Genomic DNA, 15,802 nt, shown 5'->3' on the forward strand with positions numbered 1-15,802 from the left:
AGCTGCTAAAGAAAAAAATCGCTAGCAGCTAGCGATTATTTTTTTCAGTGTATGAGATTTTCGGTTCTGAGATTCGTTTAGTCGCCGATCTTTGAATTTGATTTGATTTAAAAAATCAAAAAAATTTGAATTTGAATTTGAATTCGACTATGGCCGGATATGGGATTACCCAAGGCCTAAAAATATGTATTTAAAAAAAAAAAATCACACCATAGCATTTCAAACGAGAATAATTTCTCTGACAGCATGATCCTGAAATTAGCCGACGTCTAATAATTTTTGGATTTTTCTAAAAATGATAAATTGAGAAAAAAAAAATATTTAAAAAATTTGCACCTATAGTTTTTTAAATTTCCTACATGTGCATATTTTTTTTTCTTTTTTTTTTTTAAATTAAATTTTAAAAAATCAAAAATTGTTAATTGCCTGCTAACTTCAGCGTCATTATGACAGAGTGGTCCTTCGAGCCTTTTCACACAGCAATCTTTTGCATTCTCGTCCTCATAAGTCCCGTAATCGCTCTCAACACTAAACAGCAAACAAGAAAACAATCCTTTCGCCAATTCCCAAGTCTTCGTTCCTCTTATTACCCACTACTATTATTACCATTATCATTATAATTATAAGTATCTACTAGTGTCGCCTACACAAGAATTAAAATGGCCACTTGACACTGATGCCGCCTTTTCATCACAAGTATTTGTCGTGTTGCAATCGATCCGTAATCGATAATCTATTACTGAACGTGAGACAGCGATTCTCGGTGAATTATTCTCACGAGACATTTAATTAAAAAAGAAATAGTAACACCCTTGGCAATGTGCGCTCTTATTATTTTTAATTATTATCGTCATCAATTAGATCTACACTATCTACAGTATTTTAATAAAATATATATATTTATATTTATATATTTCAAAGAAAGTTGGGTTTAAAATCGAGAGGACGAGAGCGTTCTACGGATATCTGCACAACGAGCGAACTCGTAATTACAATTTAAACGATTACACTTGGACACATATATATCGTGTGTGAAATAGACTCTTCACGCTTTTTAATTGCACCGAGCTTCCATTTACCCATATTTATCAACTCGTAATAATTAAATATTTATATATAAATATATATCTTTCTATTTTTTATCTGTAACCTTTAATCGTATTAAATAAAATAATTAACTTTTATAATTAGAATTTATTACTGTTTATATATATTTTAAAACGGGCAGTAAATTGGTACGCAGAGGAAGCTACAGCTGATATAGTATTTACGTAAATTACATAGAAATTTTACACGTTACACGTCAAGCTATTTCACGAGACGTTAATCAATATTGGCTGTATATCGAGCAGTCGATCGCAAAGCCCGTCCGAGTGTAACGAATGTCTGGTCTGGTGTGTGAGAAGAGAAATCCTCGCGGTTGAATGACACGCTCAAAATTAAACATATATACAACAGACAAGGGACAAGGGCTAGTGGTTGTTTTACTTTTTTTTAAATCTTTCAGCAAACAAAAGGCAACCACACGAAAAACAAACAACCGGACCTTTTTCCCTCGCGCTTTTTTTTTATTTTCCCGTGTAATTTTTTGCTACACTGAGAAAAAAGTACTTTTGTAAAAACGATAATTTTTGAGTAATAGATCGATATCAATTGAATTATTGATTTCATATTTAGCGCGAATCTCTTAAGAGAAAATCAAAATTTATTTACACTGCAAAAAAAAGATCAAAATATCTTGATATAAACTTGGGGCCGTTTATAAAATACGTTCGCACTTAAAGGGGGAGGGGGTGTCGTTTACTGTGACAAGGGGGTCGGGGGGTCTAAGGAAATTTATTTGACGCAGGTCATCAAATTTTTCTCTCGGTTGTTTAAAATTTAGTTTTTTTTTTACGATAGAAACTCATTCGTTTCATATTTTTAAATATATAAATATTTCTACGTATATATTTCCGTCATCACGGCTCAATAATTTTCTATATTTCCTCATATTTGGTTTTTTCGCAATTTGTTTTTCGACGTCGACGTAAACGTTGCGGTCCGTCACAATCAGTTCCCTTGTATCTTCAATATTAAAGAAATTTATTCAAGTTTTATTAGTGCAAATACTAATTATTTTAAAATAAAAAAATTTATGTACTATTAATTGCTATAAATCGTACGGGGGGAGGGGGTCTATCATTAGTGACGCGATAGGGAAATCGCGGAAAATGTGACAGCGCGACGAAAGGCTGCGGGGGGGGGGGGGGGGGGGTAAAAAAGTAAAATTTTATGATCCTGAAGTTAACAGACGATCAACAATTATCGGATTTTTTTTTTTACAAATCAATTACAAAAAAAAATAACTAAAAATATGCACATGTAGAAAATTTAAAAAACTACATGTGCAATTTTTAAAAAAATTTTATTTTTTATAATTGATCGTTTTGAAAAAATTCAAAAAATTATTAGACGTCAGTCAACTTCAGTGTCATAAAATTTTATGTACCTGGAACATTTTTCGTGAAACGAAAATAAAAAACAAAACGAAAAGTAAAAACACTACTGGATCTAAATTTTTGAAATGTCTCGCATACGCGCTAATATGTCAGCCGAAAATTACAGGCCACTCCTAACTACCCTTTCAGCAGTCAAATTACATAAATTTTTCATTTTCGTTGCGTGAAGAACGTTTCGTTCTTCGGGTACATAAAATTTTGCGTGACGTATTTTATGAACGGCCTCGGGTTTCTTTGATTAAGAAAATTATTTTTAATGAAACTTCAAATTTTCGCGCCAAAAATATATGAGATTAAAAATTTTTAATAGCATAATTTCTTGTGTTAAAAATGTACCATGATTCGAAAAGATTTTTTCTCAGTGTTTTATTTTGTTATTAAATAACATCACTATGATAGCGTTTGTTTTATTCTTTAACAATTTGTTTTCTAGTGCAAATAGAGCAAAATAACGGTGGAAAAGACACACACCGCGGATTTATCACCAGAGTGATATTGTCAACGGGCCGTAAAACGTTAGGATGTTCCTGGCGGAAGTTAATACATACATACATGCATACAAACGGTGAAAGAGACAACGTGTTATAGAACGGAAGTATATCTACAATGCGCAGCGACGAGTTAAGAACAACGTAGCGTGAAATCGTTGCCTAGGAATTGGTGTCGTCCATTATGGATGATGATGCTGTCCTCATCATTATCATCGTCATCCTCAACATCCTCATTGTTGTCTTTTTTATCATTATTCTTATTATTATCATTGTTAAAATTATTATTATTATTATTAGTATTACCATTATTATTATCATTTATCAATTATCATTAGCGTGTTAAATTAAATTTGTTAGAGATGAGCGAGAACCTCAACGCCAGTAGATACCGGCGGTGTTTGGTCGCCACTCAGTATCACCGGGTCGGATTCTGTTTGAACAATTCTAACAAGATTCGCGTCTTTTTTAGTCGACGGTGCGAGTGTCGCATTTGGTGTAACATTGCCACGTCCACAGTAACTAGGTGGTCTACTCTCGCGCGTAGTGCAGGGGGCAATAATACTCGCGGCATTGGATCTGTAAGTCGGAGGTGGTGAGGAGGTAGGTTGAAGTCTGTCCAGCAGCAACAATCGTAGTCTGTACTCCTGCATACTGGCCTGTTGGTAAATAAAAAACATAAATTAGTCATAGATTATTATTATTAGTAACCAGTAATAAGCGAAGGTATGAAAAATAATAAAAGTTTAAAGGCAGAATAAATAAAGAAAATAAAAAAAAAAAGGATAAGAATAATGAGGGGCACAGTTGTCACGTTCAACGACCCATTTATCTACCTGGTAACTCGGCGGTGGTGTTCTGAACTGGAATTCCGGATAGATCATGGCCGCGTATGGATGCATCGGCCTCGCCGGTGGAATCCTCGACGAGATGCCCGTGAAACCGAAGAAGCTGCCGCAATTTTCTCGGCTGGTCACTCGCCAGGCTACTCCGCTCACCGTCAGCAAGACCACTCCTATACCTGCAACGATAAGTGATCCTTAGAGTACCAATTGCCGAGAAGAGCCATGAAGGTAGCCGGGTACTACTTTTTTTTTATTCCCTCCCTTTCAACTTTTTTTTACTACCATTATTATTTTTTATTTTAATTCCCGTCCACATATATTTTATTTTTATCTTCATTTTCTTTTTGTTATAATACACATCCCAGCTTGTTTAAAGTTAAAAACCCTGAGAGAACTACTTCCACTGCAGATGCTTGTGTACTCGGATGATTCCAGTCACCGGTATACAACCGCAACTGAAAGATACCGACGTATATCCGACGTGCTTTGTTCCATCCGCCATTAGACTGCTACATATGTATCTACAAAATGCCACTGAGAAACTTGCTGCGGCATTCAGCAAAATATATACACATATATACATACATATACAGATATATTTGGCGAGTGAGTTTGTTTGAGGTCCTCGAACCTACTGCAGACCCAGACGTTGATACAACTCTCGGATGGAGTATAATATATACGACAGAGCATTTCGATCTCGTTGAAACGTCATGCTGGTTCTGGTTCTGCTATTGCTGATTTTACAACGAGTACGCATACAAATATTAAATGTAGACTCAACAGTGTGTTGATTGAATTAAATTCCCGTCATTTCAGCGCAAAGTCCTTCTTCAACAGAACTAATTGAGAGCAGCACAGTGTGGGTGATGGTACTTATCGAGCGCTCAAGCCATTTCATTGTGAGTTGCCTGACTGAGTATTCCTACACAGGTCGCAGGTTATAATTCCGACATTTAGAAAGTAACCGACAACGACCGACCAGCGGCTGTTGCTGCTGTACTCAGATCGTACTCCAGGGCACTAGCGGCACTCCGTCCTCTCTTTCTCACTTTAAAACTCAATTGCTCTTTCTCCTGGCAGCCAGGGCCGCATCAAATCCTCGCTCTGGCCCGCATACTCATCATCTTCAATCCTCATTTTATCCCATACCCATACCCATATAATACCATGACAAGCTTATTATTCTGTGTAATAACAGTAGGAGGGGCCAATTGTTTCAGGCCCAGTCCGGTTCCCCGATAATTGATAATAATGATGTCGGGTGATGAGTTATTCGAACGCTATCTATTTATACGCTGTATGCATATTAATGTAAAATGGATTGTAAGCTATTATTTATTATGGATTTTTTGTTCAAGACCGATCGGCAAGTACGACCTTAAAACATGCTACGGCATATGTTTAATGTAAAACTGGTTAAGAGCTGAAGAATAATCTCAAGTAGAAAACCAACACACGGCAATATGCGCCAAGATGGGATGGGATAGACATGGACGAGAGACTTAATTTAAATGTGGAAAATCACTAAAGTTTTTTCCAGCTGGTTTGCAACCGTCTCTTTGTTGGCTCCTCGAGGTGCGCCTCATTTGTAAGGCTATCAGGATCCATAATTATCCGTGCATTATTTAACTATTAATACGGATTTAATTATCGAATTGTCGCACTTACGTTCTATCCTACGCAACTGGAATTAAATAGTTAAATCGATTATTCAAAGTTACGTAATAAGTTGATGGGTTTTCCGAGCCAACAAAGAAATATTGATAGAGGATAGAGGAATGATGTAAGAGTGGACATAAAAAAATATAATATAAGTACAATACAAAGACATAATACCGAGTTTACTATTTGTTCATAGTAGCCGACAAGGCTGATCTCTATATTTGTTTATGCACGCATTGGAACCGAGGTCTTGTCATCGATAACCAAATCGAACAGTCGATATTACAGTATGGAGAACAGTGACAGCTGTCTATCAGTAAGTTGATTTAAATGGACACGGCGTTTCGATGTTTAATGTTAGAGAACAATTTATCCAAAATAGCTTTTGTCATGAAGACACAAGTGGGTCACGAAAATGGGCGTGTATTCTCGATAGAATGATACTGCTACATTACATTACTGAAACTCTCTATCGTAGCAATCTCTCTTTCTCTTACTCTACTCTCGTACTCTCTCCTGAGAAATACGCAAAGCCGTAATCTGAAATAGATTTGCCTGAACTGAAATGCACTTTATCGAGCTTGCCAGATCAATTTCACTCAGTCCATGAATCATATGTCCGTTGGCAGGTATCATCTCTGATGGGTACTGGAGCGTTATGCTGGATATTAATTATTGTGGAGTAGATCAACACGTTGGGTGTGAGATGAGTTTTGATACTGAATCAGTACCTCATTTATATTTATACAAATACATATATAGATATCAAGTCTTACCAATCATGAGCAACGAGACGGCGATGTGGTCCCGACCGGTTGCCCTCAGGGCGCCAAGTAAAGCCCCCGCTGCTGCACAAACAAGGCCCACAATACCCACACCAAGAATGGACCAGCGAACGGGAGGTGAACCCAGTCCGCAACACTGCTTCGGCACTGCGTCTCTGTAAGACAAGAAATAACAGACTTGAGTGAGTATAGAACACTGACCCACTGACACAGACTTCTCGTATCGTTTTAGTTTACTACGACTACTATCTTATAGTCACAGTCCTGCTCTTGGTCTTGGTCTTGGTCTCGGTCTTGGTTGTCGTAGTCACCATCGAAAGATTATTCTATACAGCGCGATACATTAACACGAGCAATAGCCGGCTCAGTACATGAAGATATACATGTACAACTGTTTAATTTACAACAACTACAAGTACAACTGCAATTATCAGAGTTGCTGTCTATTTCAAAGCCACCAACCAATCGGGTTTACTCACTGGCTATGGGTTTATGTACATTAGTGTAACTCATGTCTAGAGAAATTTAACAGAACGAATAAAAAAACGCCTTCACGATAATGACGAACGGAATAGAAAGTGCAGTATTCTCTCAGGCTCTCAGATATATATATAAATAGTATTTGTATTTGTGGATGTTGATGTATAAGTAGATGTTGAGGTAGATCTAGTGCTAGAAATATATAGAATCAGATGGTGGTTCCGCGTTACACGATAAAATACTAAAACGTGATCCTCGCAATCTGGCAAAACGTGTTCAATAAAATTAAACTCGACACTCAACTACCAGCATCACGTGTGACGTAATTTAAAATCCACGTCAAAAATAAGATCATAGATATATCTATGGATATATTTGTGTTGGTCTAAATGCTGCCCCAGAGCGGAGACAGGGCCAGAGAGAGGGCAATAAAAATATATACGTAATAAGGAAAAAGAAAGGGCGATTGAATCTGTTATCGGGTGCTGTTAAAGTCGTGTCGTAAATTCAAGTGAGGCCAGTCGTCATGAGAATAATGTTAATGCAAGAGACCGAGAGAAGTATTAAAGTACAGTAGCAGCTCGATATATAAAACGAGCACATTTGGCCGAGCACTTCAATAAATTATCGATTTTCCGTAGGGAGCTCCATGCTACCCCAAGGGAAACTAACGCCGTTTAACGGCTATTCGCTCTGTACTAGGGTTGAAAAGACCTGGAGGCTCCAGAGCTAGAGTTATTGAGTGTGTATCGGAAACTCACTATACACCAGAAGAGTTTTAACAAATTTGTCGTCTGCAAACACGAGTATCGCCGATCCTGCTCCGCCTAATGTCAATATCAACGTACAGAAAAAAAAAAATTATCCACTAAAAGTAAATATTTTTCATTCAATAAAATTTTTTTTAAAACCTCAATTTTCTCAGGCAGACAAATTTTTACTCCGACCAGACAAATTCTCCGGCTCCCGAAAACTTTTGTCTTCAAAAATATTTTCTTGACTCAAGGCATTTTTTTCTAAGTACAGTTTTATTTTTACAGCTTTTGTTATTGTCCGTGATTTTATTTTTTATCTTTATCTTTGTCTCCGTCTACTTTACTTGGGGGTTCGTTATCTTGCAGAAAATAATTCAAGTAACGACTCTTTGAAACGCGCTGTCATTTTTAGTCGTCCACGTGCGCAACGATTCAGGCCATTGGCCGATTGGTACAAAGGGGATCGAAATGATTCACGAAATCAAGTTGATCCATAGGGGCTAGGAATTGATGAACGCGAACGGTACGTGAGCTTACAGAGTTAACGATGGGGGATATATATATGAACGGCACCGAATAACGTGCCCCTGCACGTATGTGTCTAATATATATATATATATATATATATACATATATTCTCCATGTTATATTACTACTGCCTCATGATCCGCTGGCATATGCAATGCGATCGCTCGTCCGAACATGAATATCCAACTTTACTCGCTTTTTTGTCCGAGTTCCGACCGTAGAGTAGTGGTTTATTATTATGTTCGAGGGTTATAACGAGATTTGGTTTTGATAAAAGTAAATGGAATTTCGATATAAGTATAGTGGAAAAAAAAAAATTCATTAAAAAAAATAAAAGAGCAGAATACGTTACGTTATAGTAGAACAGTTGGTTTATTTTTTAGAACGGACAAAGATGAAAAGAAATAATGGAGGAATAAAAAAAAAAAAAACAAACTGCCTTGTTGCTCATTACCTGGAGGAAAAAATACATAGTAACCCAGTGACACGTGGGAAATCCGCGCCTACTATCGCCTCGGTGAATCGTAATTAGAGGGACTATTGAATTTCTCCGGGTAAAAGACTTTTGTACTCGGAAAAATCATAACGAGTCTTTGTGCGATGTGTACGTGCGTATGCATATAAATATATAAAGACAGAAACCGAAGAGTCAGAGAGAGATTTAAGTCCCGAGTCTTTATTTATTTATTAATTCCTCTTGCGCTCGTTAACTATAAGGACTCTTTAATATGAAAAAGTGATAGTGGAGCAATTATCTACGGATTATAATTTAGAATTGTAGTTACAGAAATGTCTTTTATGACACGTGCGTATGTAATATTTTTTTAGGTATTGTTATCGTGACAGACCACGCGTCACAAGGAACGAAATCTAAAATTCTAGTTCATTGTCTTGGCAATCTGACGATTCATCGCTTCCGCTTGGGGAATTTTTCTCATAAATCCCTGATTATGCTGGTTGATATAGATATGCGATGTATATATGTATATATGTATGTATGTATGCATGTACAAGTATGATAATAAATGTATATATTGGGTATGTACTTGGCTGCTATATGTGTGTTTGTTTGTAACAGTATAGAGTACACACTACTGACGTCTCTCCCTGACATACAAGGCACGATTCAATGAACAGGAAGAAAAGAGTACATTCATCACACACCTGACGTAGTGAAACTCAAAAAAATTAAAGAAAAATAAAAATAAAAAAATTAAAGAAAGAAAAAATAACACGTGTTGGGTTTAAAACTCTTACCAAGGACGCGTTTCATTCTCAGCTAGTGTTTTGTGCCCGCAGAGTGTAGAGTCAACTTCTAATATTGCCTCACAGTGTATATATATATAGCGTATCATATATATCTGAATACTAGGCAACTTTTTCTTTATAATAATAAATGACAATGGGCCCGTTTCAAAATAATGTTGAGTAAAAAAGATAAAAATCCTCGTAATTCGTCAAAGAACAGTGGAATTTTAAAAAGATAATTGGCTCGTTCAGGTCGAACTCGGCTGTCGTGTTAAAAAGTAAAATAAAATAAAGTTAAATAAATGGCTAAGTTGAGCTGACTGACCTGCCAAAGGCGGACACGCTTGCTGGGACCGGAAACGGCAGACCCAAGCTGAGGCCCCTCAGACCCAAGTGAGGTGGCGGGGGGTGCAGGAAACCACCCACGGACGGCACTAGAGGAATTCCTGGCGCAGTTCCAACACCTGCGTTCGTCTGCACACATCCAGGTCCCCCGGGATATGTCGGTGGCATCGAACAGCTCCTCATGGCCCTGCGGTGATGTCGCCTCACTCGTCTCTCTCGTCTCCGAGCGTCCCTGAGATCATCACCTCCATTACTTGGATTAACTCCCTCAACACGAGGAGTCAATCCCATGTCTGTTTGCGCCTCCGTTGACGCGAAACAACGTGACGTTTCACGCTGAAGGACATGCTGCTGTTGGTGCTGGTGATTGTTTCTGTCTTGTATTACTTCTGGAGTCGTCTCTGGTGGCGATTCGACGGTTTGCGGAGCACCTCCGTCGACGGTGACGACGCTCACGGGTCTCGGGGCGTTCTCGGACAGCGCCCCGGCCATTGTACGGCCCTGAACATCGGTCTCCACGGCAACGTGCTCCCTCTTTGTCGTTCTCCCCTTCACCGTTGAGTTATTTTCTCAATGTGTTCGCCAGTATAAATATATATACATACATATATGTATATATATGTCTTTAACACAACACTAAAATCTACTACACACGTCCCTTAGATCGTCCGCTCTCCCCTTTTTTCTTTCTTCGAGGCTGTCTTCTTCTTTCCCATGCACCAGGAGCATCAGTTGTTACTTTACACGCCTTCTTGCCTACACTCCTTGCATCAGTCGCGTTTCTCTTTCACTCGCTCGCTCGCTCCGTCGAACCTGATGTTGCTGCTGCTGCCAGCTCCTTTGTTCCCTCGTAGGATCGCACCACGAGGATCGCAGGCCTTTGATCGTAGGTACCTCTGAAGACTCGCTCCAACTATCGCTCATGGACTACTGTCACTCATAAAGAATCTTGTACCTTTTTTTATATTTCGTCTTTTTATTTTTCACAATACGATTAAAGAAAATCGAGTACAAAGGAAAGATATTTCGTCGTGTTGGCTATGACGTATTTATTCTTTCTCACTTTGTTATTACTGTTATTATTATTATTACAATATTTTTCGCGCCTCAAGTTATATCGGTCTCCCGTGACAATTACTCAACCATGCTAAGATTTCTTTTTGTCTTTGGCACGAGCGTTTTCCAGTGAAATAAACTCTTAAAACTATCGCTCAGTACTCCGACTATCCAACACAACAGACTATTTGATGACTGTTGTTTTAGATTTTTAAAGATAAAGCTGCTGTTGTTTTCCATTCACTAGCATCAATGCAACTCGTTAAAACTTTATTAAGTTTCTTGGACTAGTCCCTCTCTTTAATTTCTTATTTTTATTATTTTCCTGGTCTTGGTCTTGGTCTTGGTCTTGGTCCTGGTACTGGTACTGGTCTTTGTCTTTATCTTCTTTGTATTAACTTTGTCTTCTTAGCTGAAACGTCAGCTGCAAGTGCCCCCCAATGAAAGCACCGTTTCAGCTCTGGTTAACCGGTCACGTATGCCCGGTCTGAAAATGAAAAGTGCACATTTAGCATTCGCTCATACGAGAACCACTCTTTTATTATCATGATAATGATTATAATAACAACAATAACAACTATGATTAACAAACTGGATGTACATAATACCGCGCGTATTTTATTACTCCACATCCAGCAGTAACGCTATTTCTACTTATACTTATACTTACTCCTATTTATATTTCTCATAACTCCGTTTGCCCCAGAGTGCAATTAATGGTCCCCCGCTAGGTCGATCGATACACGGCGAATTAAATTCCACATGCTATCACGCGTCTTAAAACGATCCATCCCTTCATTTCCTGTCCCCATTGCATAGAATAGGAATTCCAATATACTTCTTGATTAAAAAATTTATTAAATTTTTTTATTTACTAAAATTCATTTCCACAGAAAAAAGTTATCGAGATTTTCTTGAGCCACGAGAATTTGTTTTGGTCAGGAGATTTTTATTTTATTTTATTTTAAAATCATTCGATTTGAATTAAAAAATTGCAGTTCAAATTTCGGATATTAAATTTTTATCATATGTGAAAAATTATTAAAAAATTTTTATTTTTCACACAGAAAAGAAGTTCTTGGGTCAAGAAAATATTTTCCAAGACGAACGTTTTCAGGATCCAATTAAAGATTTTCTTGAACCAACAAAATTATGATTCTGAAGTTAGCAGACAGTTAACAATTTTCGGATTTTTTTTTCAACAAAAAATAATAAATAAAAATATGCACATATAGAAAATTTTAAAAACTAAAGGTGCAATTTTTTCAAATATTTTTTTTTTTATAATTTATCGTTTAAAAAAAATCCAAATATTATAAGACGTCGGCTGACTTCAGTATCATACAAAATTTGTCTCGGTCAGAGGAAATTTCTACTATTCAGAAAAATTGAGGCTTTAAAAAAAAAGTTTCTTGAATCAAAAATATTTACTTCCAGCTGATATTTTTTTTCTGTGTATATTCGAAGCAACATAAATTATCTAGTTTTCCGTCAACGACAACTAATACCGATATGCATGTCCTACTAAAAATGAAACGACCGAACGAATGTCCCGCACGTAAAAAATAAAACGAGCTAACTGTACGGAAGCGTTTACGCTCAAGTTTACCTGCGTTGTTGTCGTCGTAGTCCTCGTTCTCTCTCTTGTGGTCGACCGTTTTGACAAACGGTACTATCGCGGTACACACCGCCGTCACCGGACTTACTGTTCGCCCGCTCTACTCAGCCGCAACTTTAAATTATCCCACGCGATTGTATCCTCCTCAGCTTTGCTCAACGTTAGTCGCTCTTTCATTTTATTCCCGTCCTTAATTATCCCCCAGCTGCTAATACGCAATACTTTTTATAAATAAAACCCTGCGTCAGAGAAATTATAAAATACGTAAACACAAAAGGTGGATAGGGAGATCCTAAAAAAGTAAACTATCGATCGGAAGGATCACGAAAGGTGAACCAATCATCGCGGTAGCGAGTCTCAGCCCGTGGGATCTCTTCCCAGCTCCTGATCAATCAGCTGCATTAATCTGCCCACACGCGCCTTGATGATAAGCTCGACTGTTATCTATATCGCATTTTTATACTCTCGTAATAAATAATAGGTGAATCTCACGACCTCGACCTAACGACGTGCGTCATAGATCCCCATAGATTGCACGTACATACGGAAATACCCCACGCGGTGACATTAAATTACTGGCACACTTTTTATTAATAATATCGACGTCCTGTTAATGTGAAAGTCGTGACACCGGGACCAGCTCCTGTTTTTTCCTCATCCAATGGATTCAAATAATAATAATAACAATAGAGATTTAAACTGTAAAAAATTTACCGAGTGAACGCTGATTTAATCCGGAGTGATTTTTTTTATTTCATCCCCCGAAGTGAAATTTATTCTGAGGGACTTTACTTTGAAATTAAAACTCCAGATCGGAGTGGGAGCGAATTTAAATAAAATTCAAACTCCGAAATCACTTGAAAAAAACTCCGTATTTACTTCGAGTGACAGAGTAAACTCGGATTCAAATAAAATTCGTATTCACTCCGAATTTACTCCCGTATTTTTACAGTGTAAGTAATCCACCTTAAAATATAAAAATATAAATATTAAATACTTATAAATGCACACCTTTTTGTAAAAAACAAACACTTTTAGTAAACTCACTGGTACCACTAATTCCAGGTCTTTTTTTTACGATACCGTAATCCTGCATCAGCTTTTAAATTTAAACTTTAAATCCGTAACTCTCCTCCCTAGTAAAGATAAAAGAGTCCTTTTAAATTTAAATAATAAATATATAAATAAAAAAACACCGCGTGTAACCACTTGCAAAACAAGAGGAGCAGCTTCCTCGCGGCTTAACAGGTGGACTCGCCCGCTGTTTGCGCTCTGGATGCTACTCCAATTTTCAATCAACTCGCGACCGCGGTTTACTTACACAATAGTTACAATAATAACAACAATAATTATTTTTTAGTGAGCACGCGCGTCCCAGGATCAGCTCCACATAAATTTAAGAACCGAGCTGGTGTCCGTACTGTCCGTGTCCGAGTTACTACTGCCTATGCTACCGCTACAAGCACAACAATATACTAAAGCTGATAGAAGCCTAAAGCTAAAGCCAAACCAGCGCAATGTGTACGCCAGCGCCTACGATCACCACTACGGGCACTCGAGAAACCGTGTGTGCACTGAAAGTCTAGTTTCTCTCCCACTGTTCAGCTAAACGATTCGAGGATACGCAACATACTCTCCATACTCTGTACTCTCCCAGGATAGGACCAGCTGTTGGCACCCATCCTCCGTTACAGCCTTTGTTTGCCTCCTTTTCATCCATTCAAACTCTACATAAGCAATTATACATTTGTCATTAAAACTTTCTCTGTAATTAAAGAAACAAAGTTAACATTTAATAAACATATTACATACTCTACTAAATTATTATTAATTATTTCTTGATTCAGGTCTGCTATTTTTTTTTTTTTTATTCTTCCTGGATAACAAAGAAGTCATCCGTAGATTGATTAGATACAAAAGGTCCTTTCTCCTCTTCTTTTTATAAAGTCTACACTATATATATATATATATTTATATGTATATATGTGTTGTTGAGTTTATTTGGTTGTTTGATAATTCCCCGCCTTGCGACGCCATTGAAATTCAAATTACTGCGCATGCGCGCTTAGTAATGGCGCCGATTGTTTGAAATTTGAAACCGGACGTTTTCAAGCCTTGTTACACGATACGCCCTCGAACTCGGCTGCCGTATAAATATTAAGACTCACCCTCATATGTAGTATATAATATAATCTGTATAAAATAAAAATTTGTGTTTGTAAATGTATATGCATATGTATATATGTTAGCTGCTGCCGCTGCTGGTAGTGTTACAAGACCAGGTTTCTCCGATCGTATTTCTTGAGCACTTGGTCTTGTTACTGTGTAGAAAGGATGATACGCCCAAGTGACAGACTTTCATGTGGTTAAATATCCACAGGAATTTTAGTTATCCGTTGCTTATATTATATATATTTATTATAAATTTTAAGACTGTAGAAATAAATTACATGGACACAGTAATTGATCTAGTGAATAATTGGAGTATAGAAAAATTGAATCCGATTGTCAATTCTATTGAAAAAATTTTTTCAATAAAATAAAAAAATATCTCACATATATAATTTCATTTTTGTCCTGTTATTTATTTCTACACATTTATTTTTTCATGATACCAGCATCGAAACTTGAAGTTTCAGTCTCTACAGTTCGTCAAAACAAGATAATTTCAAGCCGATGCTGCAAAACTGCTAGCGAATTCGTAATTCAAAAATACCTTCACACCCAAGGGAAGAAACACAATTGTTTCTGCCCGGTGTCAGTTATATTTAATGTTCATTTGCAGCCTTATTACTCTCAGTTGTTTACTTGTCACTTCAGTTTACTTTTTCATTTTTTAAGTGACAGTTTTAATTAACCAAATAAAATTAATGATACTGAAGTTAGCCGACGTCTGATAATTTTTGGATTTTTTTTAAGCGAGAAATTATAAAACAAAAAATATTTCAAAAAATTGCACTTGTAGTCTTTTAAATTTTCTACATGTGCATATTTTTAGTTTTTTTTTTTCTTCAAATTTAATTGTTCAAAAAAAAATCAAAAAATTTATAATTGCTAACTTCAGGATCGTATAAAATTACTAAAAAATGAGTGAAAATAATATTTTTCTTTTATTTACTATTTAATAAGTGACTGTAAATCACAGATTTCTCATTCTCTAACAGTTCTCCTTATCATCGGCTTGAAATTAACTTCCCTTATTAAAAGAAACGATTTAAAATGATTAGAAAAAAATAATTTTAAATACTTTTTAATGCTTTTGAATCTCCCTTCTTATGGGCATTTAACATTGCAAATCGTTTTGAATAGTTTCTTTTAATCAGAATTATTTCTTACTGGCTGCTGACACTGAATCTTCAAGTTCCGATGCAGGCAATCATGAAAAATGTAGTGTGTGACTCAGGATAAAACTTTACCCTGGTCTGAAATCGTTCTGTTTCATCCCTTGTCACACAATATACTATTATACGTAAATAATAATGAGAGTG

General features: G+C 36.7%; 1 protein-coding gene across 4 annotated transcripts; it reads right to left on the reverse strand.

Annotated features, from left to right (window-relative positions):
• Positions 1 to 583: 583 nt before the first annotated feature.
• On the reverse strand, positions 584 to 13,771 carry LOC130666254 (uncharacterized). 4 transcript variants are annotated; one of them, XM_057467064.1, is made up of 6 exons: positions 13,636 to 13,771; positions 13,326 to 13,450; positions 9,621 to 11,183; positions 6,276 to 6,439; positions 3,826 to 4,010; positions 584 to 3,648 (listed from the first exon to the last, which is right to left on the reverse strand). In XM_057467064.1, the coding sequence occupies exons 3-6, from the start codon at positions 10,130 to 10,132 to the stop codon at positions 3,346 to 3,348; spliced, it is 1,164 nt and encodes a 387-aa protein (XP_057323047.1). In that variant the 5' UTR covers positions 10,133 to 11,183; positions 13,326 to 13,450; positions 13,636 to 13,771; the 3' UTR covers positions 584 to 3,345. The 4 variants fall into 4 exon arrangements, with proteins under 4 accessions (XP_057323047.1, XP_057323048.1, XP_057323049.1 ...); XM_057467065.1 differs by lacking the exons at positions 13,326 to 13,450; positions 13,636 to 13,771 and adding an exon at positions 13,029 to 13,151; XM_057467066.1 differs by lacking the exons at positions 13,326 to 13,450; positions 13,636 to 13,771 and adding an exon at positions 12,306 to 12,490.
• Positions 13,772 to 15,802: the final 2,031 nt, after the last annotated feature.

Source organism: Microplitis mediator, chromosome 4 (assembly GCF_029852145.1).
Source record: "Microplitis mediator isolate UGA2020A chromosome 4, iyMicMedi2.1, whole genome shotgun sequence".
Taxonomy (NCBI): domain Eukaryota; kingdom Metazoa; phylum Arthropoda; class Insecta; order Hymenoptera; family Braconidae; genus Microplitis; species Microplitis mediator.

What these genes read in the sequence shown, in the direction of transcription:
- LOC130666254 (XM_057467064.1), bottom strand. Translation starts at nt 10,132, where the DNA reads ATGGCCGGGGCGCTGTCCGAGAACGCCCCGAGACCCGTGAGCGTCGTC. An exon ending in AGCGTGTCCGCCTTTGGCAG is followed by an intron (nt 6,440 to 9,620) that starts GTCAGTCAGCTC and finishes CTTGTCTTACAG; the next exon opens with AGACGCAGTGCCGAAGCAGT. An exon ending in CACCACCGCCGAGTTACCAG is followed by an intron (nt 3,649 to 3,825) that starts GTAGATAAATGG and finishes ATTTACCAACAG; the next exon opens with GCCAGTATGCAGGAGTACAG.